The sequence below is a fragment of the Erinaceus europaeus genome, chromosome 22 (assembly GCF_950295315.1).
Source record: "Erinaceus europaeus chromosome 22, mEriEur2.1, whole genome shotgun sequence".
NCBI classification, from domain to species: Eukaryota; Metazoa; Chordata; class Mammalia; order Eulipotyphla; family Erinaceidae; genus Erinaceus; species Erinaceus europaeus.
This window is the reverse complement of record NC_080183.1, coordinates 14,289,949-14,310,983: the sequence shown is the minus strand read 5'-3', so window position 1 is coordinate 14,310,983 and position 21,035 is coordinate 14,289,949. Positions and strand designations below refer to the sequence as shown.

At 43.3% G+C, this 21,035-nt stretch overlaps 1 protein-coding gene across 2 annotated transcripts in view; it reads right to left on the bottom strand.

Annotated features, from left to right (window-relative positions):
• Window positions 1-2,489: 2,489 nt before the first annotated feature.
• STON2 (stonin 2) overlaps window positions 2,490-21,035 on the bottom strand; it is a 112,804-nt gene continuing 94,258 nt past the window's right edge. For both annotated transcript variants that reach the window (XM_060181263.1, XM_060181264.1), the window contains 2 exons: window positions 14,628-14,830; window positions 2,490-10,855 (listed from right to left, as the gene is read on the bottom strand). In XM_060181263.1, the coding sequence (XP_060037246.1) occupies window positions 10,772-10,855; window positions 14,628-14,830 (287 nt within the window). In that variant the 3' untranslated portion in view covers window positions 2,490-10,771. The remainder of the gene's footprint in view (window positions 10,856-14,627; window positions 14,831-21,035) is intronic.

Sequence of the window (21,035 nt, the reverse complement as noted above, 5' to 3'; positions counted from 1 at the left end):
CCTCTAGCTTGAGAGTCTGTTTGCATAACCATTATACTATCTATCCCTGCCCTATTTTTCCCCTTCTTTTCTTTTTTAAGATTTCATGAGAGAGCCAGAGTTAAGACTCTGGTCCACAGAATGCCAAGGATCAAATGCTTACAAGTCCAGAATTCTACCACTGTTCTGTCTTCATTGACTCCAATCCTCAACAGCCTTAAATGAATAGAATGGAGAGTGGGGTCCCTTCATTAAGGAAAACATGCATGTGAGACACTAGCATTAAGTACCTTGTACAAGAGGTCGCACCAGAGCATAAACCCTGCGTGAATGTTAGCTAATACTATGTTGGGGGGGTGCAGAAAGTTTGAAGGTAATCATGGATCTGGGAGGAGTTTGGAATCAGAGCTGACAAAGGAGACTGGGGACATTTAAATCCTCATCTTCACTTCTTCAGTTCAACTCCTCTTCCCTCAAGCCCCGAGCAACACTTAGCAACACCCTTGGTGTTACTCGCCACCAGGATGAGTGATAAATAGCTCATCCACTAGGCTATCAAAGAACATGGAGACCTCTGCTGACAAGGTTAAGATCTTGTGACTATGTGGGACTTCGATTTCAAAACTGTCCAGGACGAATCTGGACAGATAAGAATGGACATTAGCAAGGAGCGGAATATTCTTCAGGATTTCCAACTTCAGAAACTATAGTGGACCAAGAGATAGCTCATCTGTACACACCTTGTTATGCTCAAGGACCCAGGTTCGTGTCCCTGGTACCGCATGGGAGCGCCAAGCACTGGCACCAGGGGAAGCTTCCTGGATGGTAGGGCTGTGCTGTGGTGTCGTCTCTTCTGTCTCTATCTGAAATTCAAAGGAAAAGAAGAGTCTATCCAGAGTGATGGAATCACACAGGTGTGGAGCCTCAGGCACAAAAACAAAAGGAAACTTTAGTGCTTTCATCTCAGTCATAGTCCTTTCATTGACTTCCTATCAGTTACTAACATTAGTTATATGTATACTGACTAGGCTGTAAATGCTGTATGTTCTATTGAATTGGCGTATTGCACCAAAGTCAAAGACTCTGGGGTGGGTGGGGAGGGGGAGAATACAGGTCCAAAAAGGATGACAGAGGACCTAGTGGGGGTTATATTGTTATATGGAAAACTGGGAAATTTTACGCATGTACAAACTATTGTATTTACTGTTGAATTAAAACATTAATTCCCCAATAAAGAAATCTCTATACATATATATATATATATATTTTCATTTTTTTTGCCCTTGTTGTTGTCATTATTGTTATTTTTGCCATTGATGATGTTGTTGGATAGGATAGAGAGAAATTGAGAGAGAAGGGGAAGACAAGAGAGGGGGAGAGAAAGCTAGACACCTGCAGACCTGCTTCACCGCTTGTGAAGCGACCCCCTGCAGGTGGGGAGCCAGGGGTTCAAACCGGGATTATATATTCTATACTTACCAAGAGTGCTTGCAAGCAGGGAATAGTCCAGCACTCATATCTTGGTTTTCAAATACTACTCTCCATCAAAGGAATTCTGGCTTTGGGGGGAAATGGCTGTTTCTAGGCCTGAAGCAGAGAATGTACAATGTCTGAAAGTAAGGAAATGTTGAAAAAAAAAGAATTTTCTGGTCACAGAACTGGTCTCAGTTCTTCACTTATGAAATATCTGTAGTTATACAAAACTGGTCCAGAACAATCAGTATATGAGTGTCCCTGGCTAACCCAGCATCACACCTTTTCCTCTGCCTCTTTCTTACCTTAAAACTCCTTGCTCTCGACACTGGACTGAAAGTTAATCTCACCTCCAGGTCTCACTTGGAAGGCATCTTTCCTGTGAAAATTTCCCAATTATTTTAGTCGTTTGGGTTTTTTCCACTTGGATTTATGCTGACACTAGTCAGTTGGATTCTTCAATATGCTTGATGTCACTGCTTCTAGGTTGATTTTTTCATTCTCTTTATTATAGGAGAGTTATCATAGGCATCAGAGCATGGGAGCTCCACTTCGTGCCACCAGCAATTCCATGTGTTGCTGGGGCTCAAACCTGGGCCATCTACATGACAGGACACAGGCCCTACCAGGTGACCTTTCTTCTGGCTTTGAACAATTATTTGTTCTTTTTTAAAAAATATTTACTTATTCCTTTTTGCTGCACTTGTTATTTTATTGTTGTAGTTATTATTGTTGTTATCAATGTCATCGTTGTTGGATAGGACAGAGAGAAATGTAGAGAGGAGGGGAAGACATAACAACAATAACAACCAAAACAAGGGCAACAAAATGGGAAAAATAGCCTCCAGAAACAGTGGATTCATAATGCTGGCACTGAGCCCCAGTGATAACCTTGGAGGAAAAAAAATTTTTTTTTCATTGTGCTTAACCTCATTAAATCTTGCATGACAATATGCTTCTGTGTAAGATTCTTAATAACTCATTTTTACAGCTTGGAAAGGGTGTTGCAGATGATAATCAGAACAACTGAAAGCAAGTTAGTCAGTGTGTAGACTTTATTCTACAGGCTCATTTACCCCCACAAAAAAGGCAAACTGGTTGTACATGAAATCAATCACAATATTACAAGAAGTTACATCAAATGAGGGCAGGTGATGAATAACAGGCAACACAAGCATTGAATCAGCTGAATCATTCACTGGGTTATCCATCTTGATACTGAAATCCTTTCTGGACATGTCTACTTACTATTGGAGCGGGAGGCATGGTTCACTATGACCTAACTCCCTGGTTAAAACACTGATTCTGTTCAGCTCCTCGAACATGGTCAAATTTTCTCCAGGTTCGCTGCTGGCAGATAGAGACTAAGGTGGGCTTAGGGACGAAAGATTTCATAATCTGCATTTCGAGTATCCCCACGTTGCCCCTAAACCTGTAGACCTAATAGGTCGCTATCAGGATTTGCCGCATATCAGTGTTCCCAGAGACGGCCCCCACTGGATACGGTGTGAGGCCGCTGATGCAGAAGCACATGGAGGCAAGACTGTGGTATGTAAGGCATCACTCAGTGTGGCTGGACAACACCCAAACTAGCATGAGTCTGATCTGGTGGAGACCACGGGACAGAACAGGAAGGGGATGCTGGAATTCCTTGCTCTGCCTAGTTGGAATTGATGTTACACTTGACTAATTCTAAGAACCAAAAGAGGCTAAAACACTAACATACCACAAAGAGTTGCTCATTTTGTAGTTTGTACATGTCTAAAAAATTCTGAAACTACAGTTACATAATACTAACAGACAATGAAGAGAGAAAGGCTGGACGCTTTCTCTTTTGCTAGTAAAAGTACAGTTTCAGAGTGTCTACTGTGGTTTTCTGCCCTCAGTGTACACTGTCCTTTTTATTCAAGGCCACCTCTATAAATGATTGACTCTCCCGGGATGGCTGTAGAACCTTAGAGGGTTGACCTACTTCTTTCAGTAGTGTCCAGACTCTAACCTCCATTTTGGAGACCAATCTGTTGCTGTTGTGCTTACTGACCTTCCCCATCCTCCATTCTAATCTATGTCTGAAGGTTAACTACTAAATAAAGGCTTGTAGAGATTTCTGTTTCTGGAGTCTAAGCAGATGCTAAAGAGTAGACATATGAAAAGACAAAAAATGGGTAACTCATTTTTCCTAGTCTTCAAAATTTAAATCTCTTGGTTCTTTTTTTTTTTTCCTTTTTGTTGCCCTTGTTGTTTATTGTTGTTGTTATTAATGTCATCATTGTTAGATAGAACAGAGAGAAATGGAGAGAGGAGGGGAAGACAGAGAGGGGAGAGAAAGACAGACACCTGCAGACCTGCTTCACCACCTGTGAAGGGACTCCCCTGCAGGTGGGGAGCCGGGTTCAAACTGAGATCCTTATGCCGGTTCTTGAGCTTCGAGCCACATGTGCTCAACCCGCTGCGCTACCGCCCGACTCCCAAACTTAGTTCTTAACACTGTGTGAAGAGACTGACATGCAGTGTCACAGATGGTGGCCTCAAAGGATATTTTGTTCATTTGGGTTATTTATTTATTTAATGAGAGAAAGAGAACCAGAGCATCACTCTGGCACATGGATTTTGCCAGGAATCGAACTCCCGGACCTCATGCTTGAGGACCCAGCACTTCATCCATCCACTGTACCACCTCTCAGGCTGCCTCAAAGGATATTTTGTAAAATAATCTGTAAAACTGGAGTTGGGAAGGACTGGGGAAAATAATGAGTCTAGCTTCTTCACTTTTTGAGCTGAGGTCACTGAAGTCCAATTGGGAAAATAGTAAGTCACGTATCTTGAAGACTGTCTCCAGGAGCCAGTGTCTACTGTCCCTTGATGAAGTCATCAATATATTCTTGCCAGTGACTTAAACCAACAGTTACCAATGCCCTTGAGTTTAGCCTTCGCTCCCCACAGGAGAGCTGGCTGCTAGCACAGCACCATGACCATGTACTTGAGATATTCGTGTTCTCTTTTATTTTTTCCTTGCACTTCTTACTTTTTGAGTTTAAGGACTGGCCTCTAGGCTATGTCTTTTCAGGTTTGATGACCAATACTGCATTTAACTCTTTACACTTTATATATTGAAACTGGTTTTGGTCTATTCTTATTCCTTTATAGTTTTTTGTTTGTTTTTTTACTATAATTATTTTCCCCTCACCAAGCATTATCAAACAACAGGAGTACAAGTTCAAGGATGCTTTTTTCCTCAATTACCAACTCCAAACTAGACTCTCAATCAAATTCCCTAAGGCACACTGGAAGAAATAGAAAAACTCCATGTCAGTACTTTGGTTGATAAATGGCAAAGTATCATGAATACACATATTTCAAGTTGACTTCTGCCTCACGCACCCTCATTTTAATTTCATGAATACATAAATGAGTCACCATATCCAACACAAGTTTCATTTACAAGAGTTTACGTAAGGAATCTGGTATCTTAGCAGATGCTAAGGAATAGACATATGAAAAGAAAAAAGATGGGGTAACTAATTTTTCTGGTCTTCAAATTTTAAATCTCTTGGGTCTTAAGACTATACAGAGACTTACTGACATGAAGTGTCACAGATGGTGACCTCAAAGGATATTTTGGGAAGAAATTTTGATGTGTAAGGATTTGGCACTTAGACTGTGGTGATGTTTAGAAACCATGTCTAGAGTGTGGTGAGAATGCCATGACTAACTTTATATAAAGAGATGTCAAGGGGCTGGGTGGTGGCACACCTGGTTGAGCGCACATGTTAAAATGGGTAAGGAGCCCCCAGTCCCCACCTTCATGGGAAAGCTCTGTAAGTGGTGAAGCAGGGATGCATATGTCTCTCTTTTTCTCTCCCTTTCTTTTAATATTTATTTATTTATTTATTCCCTTTTGTTGTCCTTGTTTTATTGTTGTTATTATTGTTGTCGTCGTTGTTGGATAGGACAGAGAGAAATGGAGAGAGGAGGGGAAGACAGAGAGGGGGAGAGAAAGACAGACACCTGCAGACCTGCTTCATCACCTGTGAAGCGACTCCCCTGCAGGTGGGGAGCTGGGGGCTCGAACCAGGATCCTTACGCCGGTCCTTGCGTTTTGCACCACGTGCGCTTAACCCGCTGTGCTACCACCCAACTCCCTTTCTCTCCCTTTCTATCCCCCCCCACTCTCTTGATTTCTGGCTGTCTCTATCCAATAAATAAAGATACTAATTTTTTTTTCTTTTAAAAAGAGCTGTCAATGGGATGGGACTTGACAGTGATGTGTTACAGATGACTCACTGTTTTGATTTTTTTTCTTTTTTTTTTAGATTTAATTTTTTTCCACTTTCATGTAAATTTCCTGTTATATTGTCTTCTTAACACGGCCTAAACTCTAGGCATTCTAGAATTAGTTTATCATAATTTAGAGAAAAAAAAAATTCAAGGTCCCATCCCCAACTGAGGAAAAATGACCTAGATGGCAGTGCTTGCTACTTAAATCAAGTTAATATTCTTAAAGCTTTCTCACCCCAACTAATAAGATTTTATGAGCCATGTGATCAACACTGAGATGGTTTCGTCTTATGAGCCTTGCAATCTATGAATCACAGACTATGGAGACAAAATAAGTAAGTACACAGTAACACCGGTCAGTGGTGAATGTTGGGGAAATAGACCTCGGAGACGAAGCTTGGCTGTGTACTCTTGTCAAATGCGTTCTTCTCTAGAGGACCATTCAAACAGGTAAGACTCAGCCACACAGCTCTTTTTTTTGACTAGCAGAGCAAAATGGAGTCAGTCATCTTTACTAAGAGCTGCTCTGCATCATGGTTTTCAGTGTGGGTCAGATGAAACCCCAGGCTGGTATTTTGAGGAAAGTTGTTTGAGTACCTAATGATTTCCCTCTAATGTATTGGTGTAGGTATAAGTTTGCCCTATTAGCAAAAAGTTAAGGTGATTACATTCTGAGCATAATGCTAGGAATTAGGAACAAGGATTAAGGGAATTAGACCATATTTCTTGGGAATGTTGAGTTTCTAGAGATATCAACTAATTCCACCCAAATTTGAACAGAAGTAACTCTCACTCCCAACATGAAATATCTTAAATAAAATATGTTCTCAAGGGATATAAACCTTGCCAGTGGTTGGTAGAGATAGCATAATGGTTATGCCAAGAGACTTTCATGACTGAGGCTTCAAAATCCCAGGTTCAACCCCCAGAACCACATACATCAGAGCTGAGCAGTGCTCTAATAAAAATAACATAAAAGAAAAAAAGAAAACTTAAAACAAAAACCTTACCAATAATGTAGACAGAGGGACAGGAAGAAACACATAATGAAAACTGTAGAGATGTAAATCTTTATGTAAGTCAGATGTAAATCTTTAATGGGCTTTTTAAAATATATATATATTTATTCCCTTTTGTTGCCCTTGTTGTTTTATTGTTGCAGTTTTTATTGGTGTTATTATTGAGGTTGTCGTTGGATAGGGCAGAGAGAAATCGAGAGAGGAGGGGAAGACAGAGAGGGGAGAGACAGACACCTGCAGACCTGCTTCACTGCTTGTGAAGCGACTCCCCTGCAGGTGGGGAGCCAGGGGCTTGAACTGGGATCCTTAGGCCGGTCCTTGGGCTGCGCTACCACCCGACTCCCAGTGGGCTCTGTTTTAAAGGAGCTGTAAAGGTGAATTCATGCTCCATCCTCTCTAAACACCTTGTTATCTGGCTTGACATATTATGATGAACACTTTTTTTTTTTTTTGCCTCCACAGTTATTTATGGCTGGGGCTTGGTGCCTGCACTATGTGGCCACTGCTCCTGTGGCCGTTTTTTCTTTCTTTTTTGCTAAGACAGAGAGAAATTGAGATGGGGAGGGAGTGACAGAAAGGGATAGACAGAGAGACGGCTATAGTCCTGCTTCACTGCTTGTGAAGTGACCCCTGCAGCAAGTGGGGATACTTACATGGGTTCTTATGCTTCGTACTATGTGCGCTTAACCCAGTGCGCCACTGCCCTGCCCCCGATGAACATGTTTCTTACTCTTTCACTTGAAAGGTGCACAGCAAGTGACTAGACTCAAAAGAAAAGGTAGCTCTTCATAGCATGCACATGATGTGTAATGTATATTCTGGTAGTAATACTATCTACTGGTAAAATGAATTCCTTCTTAATGTTTTTATATTACTGATAATGCAGACAAGAATTATTGGTGACCACATACACAAATCCAGATGCAGGGTAGTAAAATTTAAAATCTGCATATCAGAATGGAAATCTGCCTGTGTTTTCTCAAGTTTTTTTTTTTTTTTTAATCTTTCTTTATTGGATAGACAGTCAGAAATCGAGAGGGGCAGGGGAGATAGGAAGAGAGACAGAGAGACACCTGCAGCACTGCTTCACCACTCGCAAAGCTTTCCCCCTGCAGGTGGGCGACCAGGGACTCAAACCTGGGCCCTTGCTCATTGTAACATGTGTGCTCAACCAGGTGCAACACCACCCGGCCCCCTTGTTTTCTGTGTAGGTCAAAAGTACATAATTTACTTCTCAAATCTTTAAATGGTACCTATAACTAGCTTTCTCAAATCAGCAGAAGGGGAACAAACGAGAAGTCCAAGTGGTAGTAGACATTTAAAAATTGTTTCCTTGTAGAATATAGCTTACATGGAAGGGGTTTTCCCAGCTCTTGACTTAAAACAAAAGTCCAGTTGAAAGCACAAAGGCGGTGAGAGTTAACAGGGTGGGCAAGGGGAGTAAGGATCCAAGTAATACACATGCAGTGGGGACCTTATACGGGTTGGCACATTGGGTAAGAACAGTGCTGGAAGGCCATCACCCGCCGGCTCTTCCAGTCACTTTGTTGTTTGTGTGAGGACTCTCATGCAGCTTCAGTGCAGTAGAAGGAGTTGTTACTTAACAAAGACTTTTTGGGGGGGCACACTGTACTCCAGAGAGCCTGAAAAACCACTGGTCAAAAAGAAGACAACTGGAGTTCAAGATTACAATTACTACTGAAACTAAACATATATATATGGATTCCTGGTAGTCACCTAGCCCGGATGTAACATAAGGCTGCCTTCACAGCACACAAGTCATCCTCTTTAGAACATCTCTTATCAGAAGGTTCTTCCTTTTCTTAAAGATCTTACTCATTTATTAATAATAGAGATAAAGGGAGAGAAAGAGAAACAGAGCATCACTCTGATACATACATTATCAGGGTCCGAACTCGGGACCTCACACTTGAGAGTCCAATGTCTTATCTACTGCATCACCTCCTGGACTGCAAACAGTTATTTCTTATATTGAAACAAGGCTTTCCCATCTAGCAAGTTGCTTTGTATCCCTATTTTTGTCTTTTGAAGCCACACGGAGTAAGGCAAATCCTTCTTTCTCTTTCTCTACAGCTCAAGATAACTTTCCAGGCAGACTTTGGATCATTCTCTCCTTTGCATTCCCTTCCCAGCTGTGCTTTTTGCTTTTTAAGAGAATCGTTCCTGTTTCTTATATATTCAGACCCTTCCCAACGCTGCTCACCTGCCTCTGGACACAGTTCCTTAACGTCTCTCTTTGAAATATGGTACCAGAACCGAGCCTCAGCCTCTACTCAGGTATGGACTAACCAGTGCAGCATGTTCACCACTCTGGTGGTCTATTAACACGGCTTGAACACACCAGATTTGTGAATAGTAGTGATAGGCTCTGGATTCAAAACTGAACTTATGTTTCCCTAATAAAACATTTATACATGAATTGCTGTGAAACAACGACTCTCCAACACCCTTCCCATCAAAACACGCACATACACACACACAGGCATACATACACACATGTAAGTACATCATTTGGTACTTAAAAAGAGAGTAGCATTATAAAACTCCAGAATATAAAGTTTCTCAGCAATGTGTACTCTATTTCACCCTTATTTTCAAACAGTTGAATGGGTTATATATCCAAGTATCTGTACAGTTAGAATTCAATGAATATTCATTGAAAAATGTAGTCCCAAATCAGTCATTTAGTAGACTGGATGTTCTTTCTATTTCCATGTCTTCTACAAATGTGATAAGCACGTTTTCTGCCTTCTCACTCAAAACACCAGGGTACAAACAAGAAAGAGCAGTACAGAACAGGAATGGGGACAGGAACAGAGGAAGGGCGAGAGTCTGAGTGTCCCAGACTCTTAGAATCAGGAGTCAAGTGTTTTTAACCTTAGAAAAAAAATATGGCTTTTCACAAGCTCTACTTAGAGTCTTCTGCCTTTTAAATCTATTACAATACTGTGATTATGAAACTGAATTTTGAGGGAAAGCTCATTCAAGCTTTTTTTTTTTTTTTTTTTTTACAAAAGTTTTCAAAATGACCTTTTCAGTTTGTATTACCTATAAGGTTTGAATTAAAGAGACATCCAACTGCCTATTGTCCATGAGGTATAAAAAAGAATTCTCAAATGCCCTTCACAAATGCCTGAGGTGTGGTACATATATAAATATCCATTTATTTCAGATATCAGAAACGGCCTGTATTTCTCAATGTAAATCTGAGAATTCACTGAGACTGAAGGTGTCTCCTGGATTGAACGGGATCTTACAACCAATGTTCCTTTTCCCCTAGAGAAAAATAAGCTCGATGTTGCCTTCCCTTTTGCAGAACATGGGGTTAATCACAGATGAGAAAGTCTCCCACTGTGCGTCTTTTCGTTGTTAAAGTGTGACTTGAAGTGGCGAATCACAGGACTGAACCACAGAGGACCAGAAAGCGTGTTTCAATCTATATAATCTAGAACAGGCAGGAACGTCTCAGAAACTCCTACTGAGTAGTGTTAACATTTAAAGCATACTGGCAACTATGAAAAGCATGACAGAACCAAAGAGGGCATTTGCTGTGTACCTTTCCTGAAGTTTTGCTTCAGAGAGTCACAGAGAAGGATTCCTAGTTAACCGACTCCTCAAGATGCTGTTTTCCATAAGCCCATCTAAGTGACAGATGAACTCAGAAAAAAAGTCATGCCAACACTGACAGGGTAGGTTCCCTGCCTGACTTTTAAAAGTCATGTCAAACCACACCCAAGTGCTACTGAGGAAAGCATAGCCAGACAAGGACACTTAATTATACACTAAGCTCCCAAAGTCAGGTGAACCAGGTGCTCCGGGCATGATGTGGTCACAGCCTCTCCAAAGCAACCACGTCAGGGTTCCCTGGCAGGTAACTGCCAACAGGAAGGTCGCATACACCATTCCCAACTCGGAGTGGCCGCAGCAGGCGGTGACTTCAACTTCGGCTGGTCAGGAAGCCATCTCTGACTGGGGTCAAGGCTCCGTGAGGGAGAGTTTCGTCATTGGACCCCACACTCTTTGGGGTTGTCCACATCGTCCCCTTCGAAGTCTGGTTTCAAACTCTTTTTTTGCTCGATTTCCACCTGCCAAGAACAGAAGGTTAGAGAGGGAGAGAGGGAGAGAGAGATCAGAGAGAAGAGAAAAACCACTCAAGAAAGACTCCAAGAGAAATACCTCACTAGGTTCTTGGCAAGTCCTTGTGATTTTACTAATAAGAACATTAGTTTTAGCCACTAGAAGTTACTGACCCAACATAGAGATATACATATATTGTTTTTTTATTGCCACCAGGTTATCACTGGGAGCACAGTGCTGGCACTATGACCACACCACTCCTAGCAGCCACTTTTGTCTCCCCTTTTTCTGTTTACTTGACAGGACAGAGAGGAATTGAGACGGGGAGGGAGACATGGAGGGGGAGATGGAGAAGAAGAGAGAAAGACAGACACCTGCAGACCTGTTTCACCGCTTGTGAAGTGTCCCCCCTGCAGGTGGGGAATGGGAGCTTGAACCTGGGTCTTTCAACATGGTAATGTGTGCACTCAATCGAGTGTGCCACTGCCTGGCCCTCTATTGATTTATTTTTACCAGAGCACTGCTTAGTTCTGACTTAAGTGGGACTGGGGATCGAACCTGAGACTTTGGAGCTTTAGGCATGAAGTCGTTTGCATAATGGTTATACTATCTCCCCAGACCTAATCCTGCAATTATAATCCTCTCTTCACAGCTTCTGCTTTGTACTTACACTGTTCAGTCTGGAATTCCCTCTCTCTCACTCTCCACCAAGAAAATTTTCTCTCTCTCTCTCTCCACCAGGATTATTGCTGGGGCTCAGTGCCTGCCTGCAAGACTCCACCTCTACCAGTACCCAATTTGATAGAAGTGAAAAGACCGAAATACATGGAGAGACAGAGAGAAGCAGAGATACCTGAAGGTCCCCTCCTCCCCACCCCACAGGTGGGAGACCAGGGGCTTGAGTGCAGGTACTTGTATATGATAACGTGCACTCCACCAGGTGAGCCCCCACCAAGTCCTCTGGGAATTTTTTGCTTTCTGCCTTGTACAGAGGTCATCTTTACTGTGAAGCTATTTTTGACTCACAGGAGACTGAGGTGCTGCTCCCCCTGTGAATATCCCCACTTGGACCTCTGCCTGGTTCCATTACACCAAAAGCTTGGGTCAGGCCAGGGCCTCATTCATCGATGCCTTTCATTACTGCAGACATACACCAGCCAATCAGAAGTGGTCATCAAGCGCATACCTTCCTTTGTAATTGCAGTTAATAACTTGCTTTCTTTAAGATCTCCAAAACTGATAAGCCTCAGAATATTTGCAGCTCTACCTATATCTTCTGCAAAATATTATAGCTGTATTTATTTTGCTATTTTTACATTTTACCGCCCAGATAATCCCTTAGGGCTCTGTGCATACATGCTTCTACTAGGCTCTTTTCTCCTCTCAAGATGGAGGGTGTGGGATAGGGAAAGAGAGAGGGAGGGCTGGAGAGAGATCACAGCACTGCTCCCCTGGCATAACTCCTCCGGCACCGTGGCCAGGGGTTTGGATCTGGGTCTTTGCATGTGAAAAAGTGTGCACTCTAGGAGGCTGGGCAATGGTGCACCGGGTTAAGTTACATAGTATGGGGAGTTGGGCGGTAGGTAGCGCAGCGGGTTAAGTGCACATGGCCCAAAGCACAAGGACCGGCATAAGGATCCTGGTGCGAGCTCTGGCTCCCCACCTGCAGGGGAGTCGCTTCACAGGCAGTGAAGCAGGTCTGAGGTATCTATCTTTCTCTCCCCCTCTGTCTTTCCCTCCTCTCTCCATTTCTCTCTGTCCTATCCAACAACGATGACATCAATAACAACAATACTAATAAAAAAACAACAACAAGGGCAACAAAAGGGGGGGGAGTGCACATAGTATGAAGCGCAAGGACCCACACAAGGATCCCGGTTTGAGCCCCTGGCTCCCCATCTGCGGGGGGAGGGGGATTGCTTCGTAATCGGTGAAGCAGGTCTGCAAGTGTCTATATTTTTCTTTTCCCCCTCTGTCTTCCCCTCCTCAATTTCTCTCTGTCCTATTCAAAAAATTGAGGAAAAAAGAAAAAAATGGCCACAGGAGCAGTGGATTCATAGTGCAGGCACTGAACCCCAGTGATAACCCTGGAGGCAAAAATAACAATAATATTAAATAATAAAATAAAGCTGCACTCTACAGGTTGAATTATCCCCTGGCCCCCATAGCTGTAATTATTAAGAGATCAATAAATTAGTCTTATCTTGAAAGTGACACACATCAAGTGATGTACTGAAGCCTTTGTTACCAATTCAGGCGGAGTTCTTTGAGCTTGGAAATTTTCTAGTTTTTATTTATTTATTATTATTATTTTTAATTTTTTACCAGAGAACTGCTTAGCTCTGGCTTATAGTGGTGCAGGGGACTGAACCTGGGAATTGATGGAGCCTCAGGCATGAGAGTCTGTTTGCATAACCATTATGCTATCTAACCCACACTAGGGAATTTTCTTGTTAAAGCTGCTGTGCTCATGATCACTTTGTTTGTTTGTTTAAAATAAACTCATCTATTAAGTAGGAATTAAGAAAATAAAAGCTGCGATTTTTTTTTCATCATGTGGGAGTGTGAAAAGTCAATTTGAAGCCCTTTCTACCATTTTTCTTCCACTTTAAAAGATCTGATTGTAGATTTTCCCAGTGACATCTCTGAATTTGACATTAGTTCAAAGACTTTAACATTAAACTTGGAGATTACTGTCATTCCTGATCACTCTGGATACGTATGATGCTTGGCTCAGAAATAATTTAAGACAGAACATCTGCCTAGGTGTTTATTATCTGAGGAAAGTTGCTGTTCTCCTTTGGGTCACAAGATGGAGCATTTGTTCTTTTTAGTAGTTAAGTGTATTAGATCACACGCCCCAGGAAGCATATTTAAGAATTAAAAAAAAAAATCACTATATAAATCTAATAAGGATATTGTTAGAGTATGAAATTATCAGACCACTCTGAAAAATCCTCACTAGCTCTCTTTCCATCTTTGGCTTTTATTCTCCTCCTACTGCATTTCTGATTCCATAGGATATCATCCACCCCTTTCTCTCTCTCTCTAAAATTTCTATCAGGGTTATTGCTGGGGCTCAGTGCCAGAATTATGAATTCATCACTCCCAGTGGCCATTTTTCCTTTTTTTTTAAATTTTTATTTATTTATTGGCTACAGACAGCCAGAAATCAAGAGGGAAGGGGGTGATAGAAAGGAAGAGCGACAGAGAGACACCTGCAGCCCTGCTTCACCACTCGCAAAGCTTTCCCCCTGCAGGTGGGGACCGGGGACTCGAACCTGGGTCCTTGCACATTGTAACATGTGCGCTCAACCAGGTGCGCCACCACCTGGCCCCACCATTTTCCCTTTTTCTTTCCATTTTATTGGCAACGACAGAGAGAAACCGAGAGGGGAGGGGAAGCTATAAAGGGAGCAAAAAAGACACCTCTAGACCTGCTTCACCATTTGTAAGGCGTCCTCCTTGCAGGTGGGGGCGGTAGGGAGGGGGCTTGAACCAGGTCCCTGAGCATCATAACACATGCTCTCTACTGGATGCACCACTGCCCAGTCCCTATGACTCAACTCTATTTTCCCAGCCTTTCTCTTTCTCACTAAAGAATTAGTCATTGAAGTCGGAGCAAATCATACGGTAGGAAGGAGGAGACCCCTCTAAGGCAGTAGGAACGCTTTGCAACATGTCAGGCTCCACTGTGAGAACGAACAGCAGGTGGGGGATACGAGAGTAAAGAAACGCACTTAGACTCAGGTGCATCGGCCATACGCCTCCCCAGGCTACCTTGTAGCTGTAGTGTGCGGAATAATTGACCCACTTCCTGATGTCTGTCTTGTCTTCCACACTGATGGACCTCACAGCGGCTTTGGAGGCAGAAGTCGTGGGCATGCTGAACTCAACGTTCACGTGACTGGCAAAGCTGGAAGGCACTTCTCGATCTGAGCCAAGTTCAAGGTGGCAGAAGAAACAATGTGGGTGACCAGAAGCTAGAAGAGAAAATATATATATATATATATATAAATATATATCTATATCTAGAGATCAGGAAGCTGAGGATGAGAGACCAATGCATTAGCCCCAGAATAAAAGAGGTCTGGCTCTCAGAGGATCCAAGATGGAGTAGCAACTTTGCTTCATGTGTCTTGGCCATTTTATTTTATTTTACTCTATTTTATTTTATTTTACCGAAGCACTGCTCAGCTCTGAGCTTTTGGTGTTGCAGGGAGCTCAGAGCCTCAGGCATGAAAGTCATTTGCACAACCGCTATATTGTCTCCCTAGTCTAGTCTACCTTGGACCCTTTGACAGAATGTAAACTCTGTACAGTTGACGGGTGTACTAGCAGTAAAATTCACTGCCTGAAAAGTGGAGGCCATTCTGCCCGCTCACGGCAGAGTGTTAAGTGAGCTCAGCACAAATACTCCTCAGCACAAATAGCTCCTACGCTATTTAATCTTTACATCAATGACCTTCCAGAAACTTCTTCAAGGAAGTTCATCTACGCCGATGACATCTGCTGTGCAACTCAGGCATCCAAGTTTGACATCCTCGAGGAAACACTCACGAAAGACATGTCTCTGATATCTGATTACTGTAAAAAATTGTGACTAATCCCTAGCACTGCAAAAGCGGTATCATCTGTCTCCCATCTACACCATGCCTTGGTCTCACGTGAGCTTAACGTGCAGCTTGGCGACACGAGAATCCGGCATGAAGCCCAGCCAGTCTATCTCGGCGTTACTCTCGATCGCACCCTGTCATTTCACGAACATCTCATAAAAACTGCAGCAAAGGTGGGCGCGAGGAATCACATCATTGCAAGACTGGCCAGCTCCTCATGGGGCGCGAGCGCTTCCACACTACGATCATCCTCTCTGGCATTATGCTATTCCACTGCAGAATACTGTGCCCCAGGATGGTTCCGTAGCCCCCATGTCCACTTGGTCGATTCCAAATTATATTCCTCCATGAGGATCATTTCTGGAACCATCCGTTCCACCCCGGTTCCATGGCTGCCAGTTCTTAGCAACATCGCCCCGCCAGATATTTGTCGGGATGCGGTATCATCTAAGTTCATTTCCCACATCTACGCTCGACCGGACCTGCCAATATATGCGGATATCGAACAGGCCATGGCCGGTGCACCGCTATGTTCCATCGCTGGGGAGCCAGAGATGACCCGAACTGCCCCTGCGGCTCCAGACAGACTATGACCCACATTGTCAACGACTGCCACCTCTCCAGATTCAAAGGAGGTCTCGAAACTTTACATCAGGCTCAACCTGACGCTGTTGACTGGCTACGGAAGAAGGGCAAACGCTAGAAGAAGCACAAATACTGCCTGTAGACCGCTAGAAAGGACCAGCACTTAGCACCTAGTAAAACACCAGCAGCCAGCTAGAGCAAAATCACCACTTCCCTTTGAAAAGTGAATTCCATTTTCATAGCATTTCATATGTTGAAAATGCTTCTATAAAAAACAAAACAAAAAAACAAACAAGGGAGTCGGGTGGTAGCGCAGCGGTTAAGCACAGGTGGCGCAAAGCACAAGGACCGGTGTAAGGATCCCGGTTCAAGCTCTCCACCTGCAGGGGAGTCACTTCACAGGTGGTGAAGCAGGTCTGCAAGTGCCTATCTTTCTCTCCCCCTCTCTGTCTTCCCCTCCTCTCTCCATTTCTCTCTGTCCTATCCAACAATGACGACATCAGTACAACAACAATAATAACTACAACAATAAAACAACAATGGCAACAAAAAGGGAAAGTGAATAAATATTAAAAAAAATTTAAAAACTAAACAAAAAAAAAGAAAAAAGAAAATGCTTCTTGTATTTTTATGAGTGAATGGCTTAGTCGATGGACAAAGTCCTAAATACATCATCACATGGATTAGGGAAGCAAACGGCACAGTGCCAGAGAGAGACTAATAATTGGGATACACGGATTTGACTTCCTGATCTCTTGCAAAGCGACAGAGACCCTTCACTCTAAGTCCCTGTTCTCTGCAGACCTGAGTCCTCATCTGTAAAACAGGGAGGCTGGGATAGTAGAAAGAGGTTGGCTGGACAAAGCCAGGCAGTGGCCTTTGCCTCCTTAATTCTGTGAATCTACAGCAAGTTCTCTAGTATGGGAATGGTAACTGAAGGCCTACTTTCCATTTGAGGATTATTATAGAGATTTGAGAGAGAAGAAGCTCTGTGCCTGTCAGCACTATCGTCACATCACCGTTATCCACCACACTTGACAGGAAACGCCTGTAGAGGCTTCGACGGAGGAATGCAATAAGTGCTTCACACTCATTGTCTCTTTCCATCTTCCTAACAACTCCTGGAGGTGGTAACTCCTATAAACTGCAGAGGAGAACACACAGGCTTTGGGAGGTGGCGTGAACTGTCCAGTGGCACAGCTGGAAGGTGACAGGGCTAAGAACTGAGCCCAGCAGCTGGAGCCTAAAGCGTTCTTTGCTGCTGTGTCTGAGTCATAATCACACAGGCCCCAAACCACAAGATCAGGGTGGATAGGGCAGCCCTCTGTGGAGAGACAACATGAGAGGACTTCAGACTTATTACGTAACCAAAGCAGCCCTTAGTTATTTGAGTTTCCCCACATAAACATTGTGATTTTCCTTCACTGGTCTGAGCAGGATTTTTTTTTTTAATCTCAGAGAGTGAGGATTTACACACCCACTCCCCAAGGAAAATGTTACAGAGTGCAATATTTATTTTGTAGTTTCACAAATGTAGCACGTCTCAATGGTTACTTCTAAACTACTTTGGGAAATTAACTGGAAAATTTGCATTCATTTTGGAAAAGGGTGTTTAAAGTGGTCTGGGAGGTGGCGCAGTGGATAAGGCACTGGACTATCAAGCCTTTTGTTGCCCTTGTTTATATTGTTGTTGTAGAAAGATAATTTTTTAAATGACACAACAGAGGGAACTGGGAGATGGTTCAACCAGAGGGTATACTTGGCCGCCCATGAGTATCTAGCTTCAAGCCCCCACCTACCACAGCTTTACACAGAGTGGAGGGTTGCTGTGGCTTCTCTCCTCCTTTCTTTCCCCCTCTGTCTCTCCCTCTCTTTCTAGGAAACAAGAAAAAAAAAGTCTGCAGGGAGTAGTGAAGCCCTGGTAAAGACCAGGTGGCAAAAAGGAGGAGGAGGAGAGGGGGGCAGGGAGGAGGAGGAAAGAAAAGAAAAAGATGAGCTTAATGCAATGTCACCACCAACCTTCAACTAACAAAGGACACATTATGAAGTGTAAAAAAGTCAGGTGTGGGGTAAGCGCACATGGCGCAAAGCACAAGGACTGGCATAAGGATCCTGGTTCGAGCCCCCAGCTCCCCACCTGCAGGGGAGTCGCTTCACAGGTGGTGAAGCAGGTCTGCAGGTGTCTGTCTTTCTCTCCCCCTCTCTGTCTTCCCCTCCTCTCTCCATTTCTCTCTGTCCTATCCAACAACGATGACAACAATAACAACAACAATAATAACTATAAGAATAAAAACAAGGGCAACAAAAGGGGAAAATAAATATAAATAAATATAATTAAAAAAAAAAGTCAGGTGTGTCTGTACATTGTTGTCACTTATTAAACATTTCTTGCAAGCCAGGGTAAGTATTAAGACCCGTAAAAGCCCACTTTCCCATATGCTTCTCCCAATTCTTATCAAATAATATTGCATCCGCTGATCGCAACCTAATCAATACAACGAGTGCCACCCCAGCATGCTTCACTTCAGACTGTGTCCAGAGACTTCAGGTGTGGAATGACAACCCTTCAGCTTCATCACTTGGGTGAGACCTTTCCTTTCATAGTATTCTCTAACTCTATCCCAGGTGGTTCACTTCCTAACAAAGTCCCAAAACCTAGATATAGACCAGGTTCCAGGAGAGAGAGCATATGTTCACACGTATCCATACACCAGGGCAAATATATACCTGAAAGCAGAAGTACACTAGAGTTTGCAGTGAGTAGCCCCCCCCCCCCCCAACACTTTATCTCCACTATTCCAACCTTTGGGTCCATGATTCTTCAACAATTTGTTTGGCTTTGTATGTTAACTCTCTTTTCAGCCCCCAGGTTCCAGATGCCATCAGGATGCCGGCCAGGCTTCCCTGACTGAAGACCCCACCAATGTGTCCTGGAGCTCCGCTTCCCCAGAGACCCACCCTACTAGGAAAAGAGAGAGGCAGACTGGGAGTATGGACCGACCAGTCAACGTCCATGTTCAGCGGGGAAGCAATTACAGAAGCCAGACCTTCTACCTTCTGCAACCCACAATGACCCTGGGTCCATGCTCCCAGAGGGATAGAGAATGGGAAAGCTATCAGGGGAGGGGACGGGATATACAGATTGGGTGGCGGGAATTGTGTGGAGTTGTACCCCCCCCATCCTATGATTTTGTTAATGTCTCCTTTCTTAAATTAAAAAAAAACCCGTAAAAGCATTCTCTAATTTCATTTGTAATGAGTGAGATATTAATAACTCTGTTTCATAGATGAGGTAAATGAGATTTCTTGGAGAGGTTTAAGTAAATTGCCTGTGATCATAAAACCATTTAATTCAAGCCTTGGGAATAAAACTCCAATCTATCTGATTGACTCCAAAATTATATAAACGCCTCCCAATATACTGTGGTGGATTCAGATGACTGCAGAGCATACAGATGAACCGCAATTTAATCCAAAGGCAACTTGACTGTCAGGTAAATTCTACTTACCTTTATTTGAACTTTGTTGGGGTACTGAGAAATCGTCACTTAACTTCTTCTCATGCCACCAAAACGTAAAATTTATAGCAAACTCTGTCAAAGTAGCATTCTATTTTGATTCTGAGAAGCAGTCAGTAGATGTGCAGGGTTGCTGAGCAGATATGAAAACACACACGTATTCTTTTCAAATTTGACCAAAGCACTGCTCAGCTCTGGCTGGTGGTATGGATTAAATATGGGATCACAGTTCCTCCTGCAGGAAAGTCTTTTGGCTTAAACTGCTGTGCTATACCTCCCTGCCCTAGAAGTACAATTTTAAAGTATTTTTTTAAATCTATTTATTTATTTATCTGCCTCCAGGGTTCCCGCCGGGGCTCGGTGCCTGCACCACAAAGCCGCTGCTCCTGGCGGCCGTTTTCCCCATTTGGTTGCCCTTGTTCTGATTGCTGTTCTTGTTGCTGCTGCTGTTGTTGCTGGAGAAGACAGAGGGAAATTCAAGAGAGGAGAGGAAGAGAGAGGGGAGAGAAAGACAGACACCTGCAGACCTGCTTCACTGCTTGTGAAGCGACTCCCCCTGCAGGTGGGGAGCTGGGGGCTTGAACTGGGATCCTTAACATCTGTCCTTGCGCTTTGCGCCATGTGTGCTTAACCTGTTGCACTACGGCCCAGCTCTTATGTATTTATTTTTTTAATCAGAGCACTGTTCACCCCTGGCTTATGGTGCTGTGGGGAACAGAACCTGGGACTCTGGAGTCTCAGGTATGAGTGTCTCTTTGCATAAAACCATTATGCCTGCCCCCCCTTAAATATAATGTCTAAGATCAAACCCACAAACATATGGGGCACTCTATACCAGTGTGCTATTTTTCTGATCTGAAGGAAAGAACAGTTTTGAAAGCTAGTATATTAGTTATGACATTGAATTTGGTCAGTTTTGCATTTTACCATTTTTCTTGCTGACATTAAGAAAATTTTACATTAAAATTAAGATTCCTTTCATAACAGCATAGTTTGTAATAGCCCAAACTTGGAAGCAACCCAGATGCCCAACGACAGATGGATGGTTAAAAAGTTGTGGTACGGGAGCCAGATAGCAGCGCAGCGGGTTAAGCGCACGTGGCGCAAAGCACAAGGACCGGCGTAAGGATCCCGGTTTGAGCCCCCGGCTCCCCACCTGCAGGGGAGTCGCTTCACACGCAGTGAAGCAGGTCTCCAGGTGTCTTTCTCTCTCTTTCTCCCCCTCTCTGTCTTTCCTTCCTCTCTCCATTTCTCTCTGTCCTATCCAACAACGATGACATCAATAACAACAATAATAACTACAACAAAAAGGGAGTGAATAAGTAAATAAATATTTAAATTTTTTCAAAAGTTGCGGTATGTATACACAATGGATTACCATGCAGCTGTTAAAGTGATGAGGTCAGCTCTTCTGCCATATTGTAGTTAGAACTTGAAGGCAACCTATTGGGTGAGACAGGCCAGAAAGA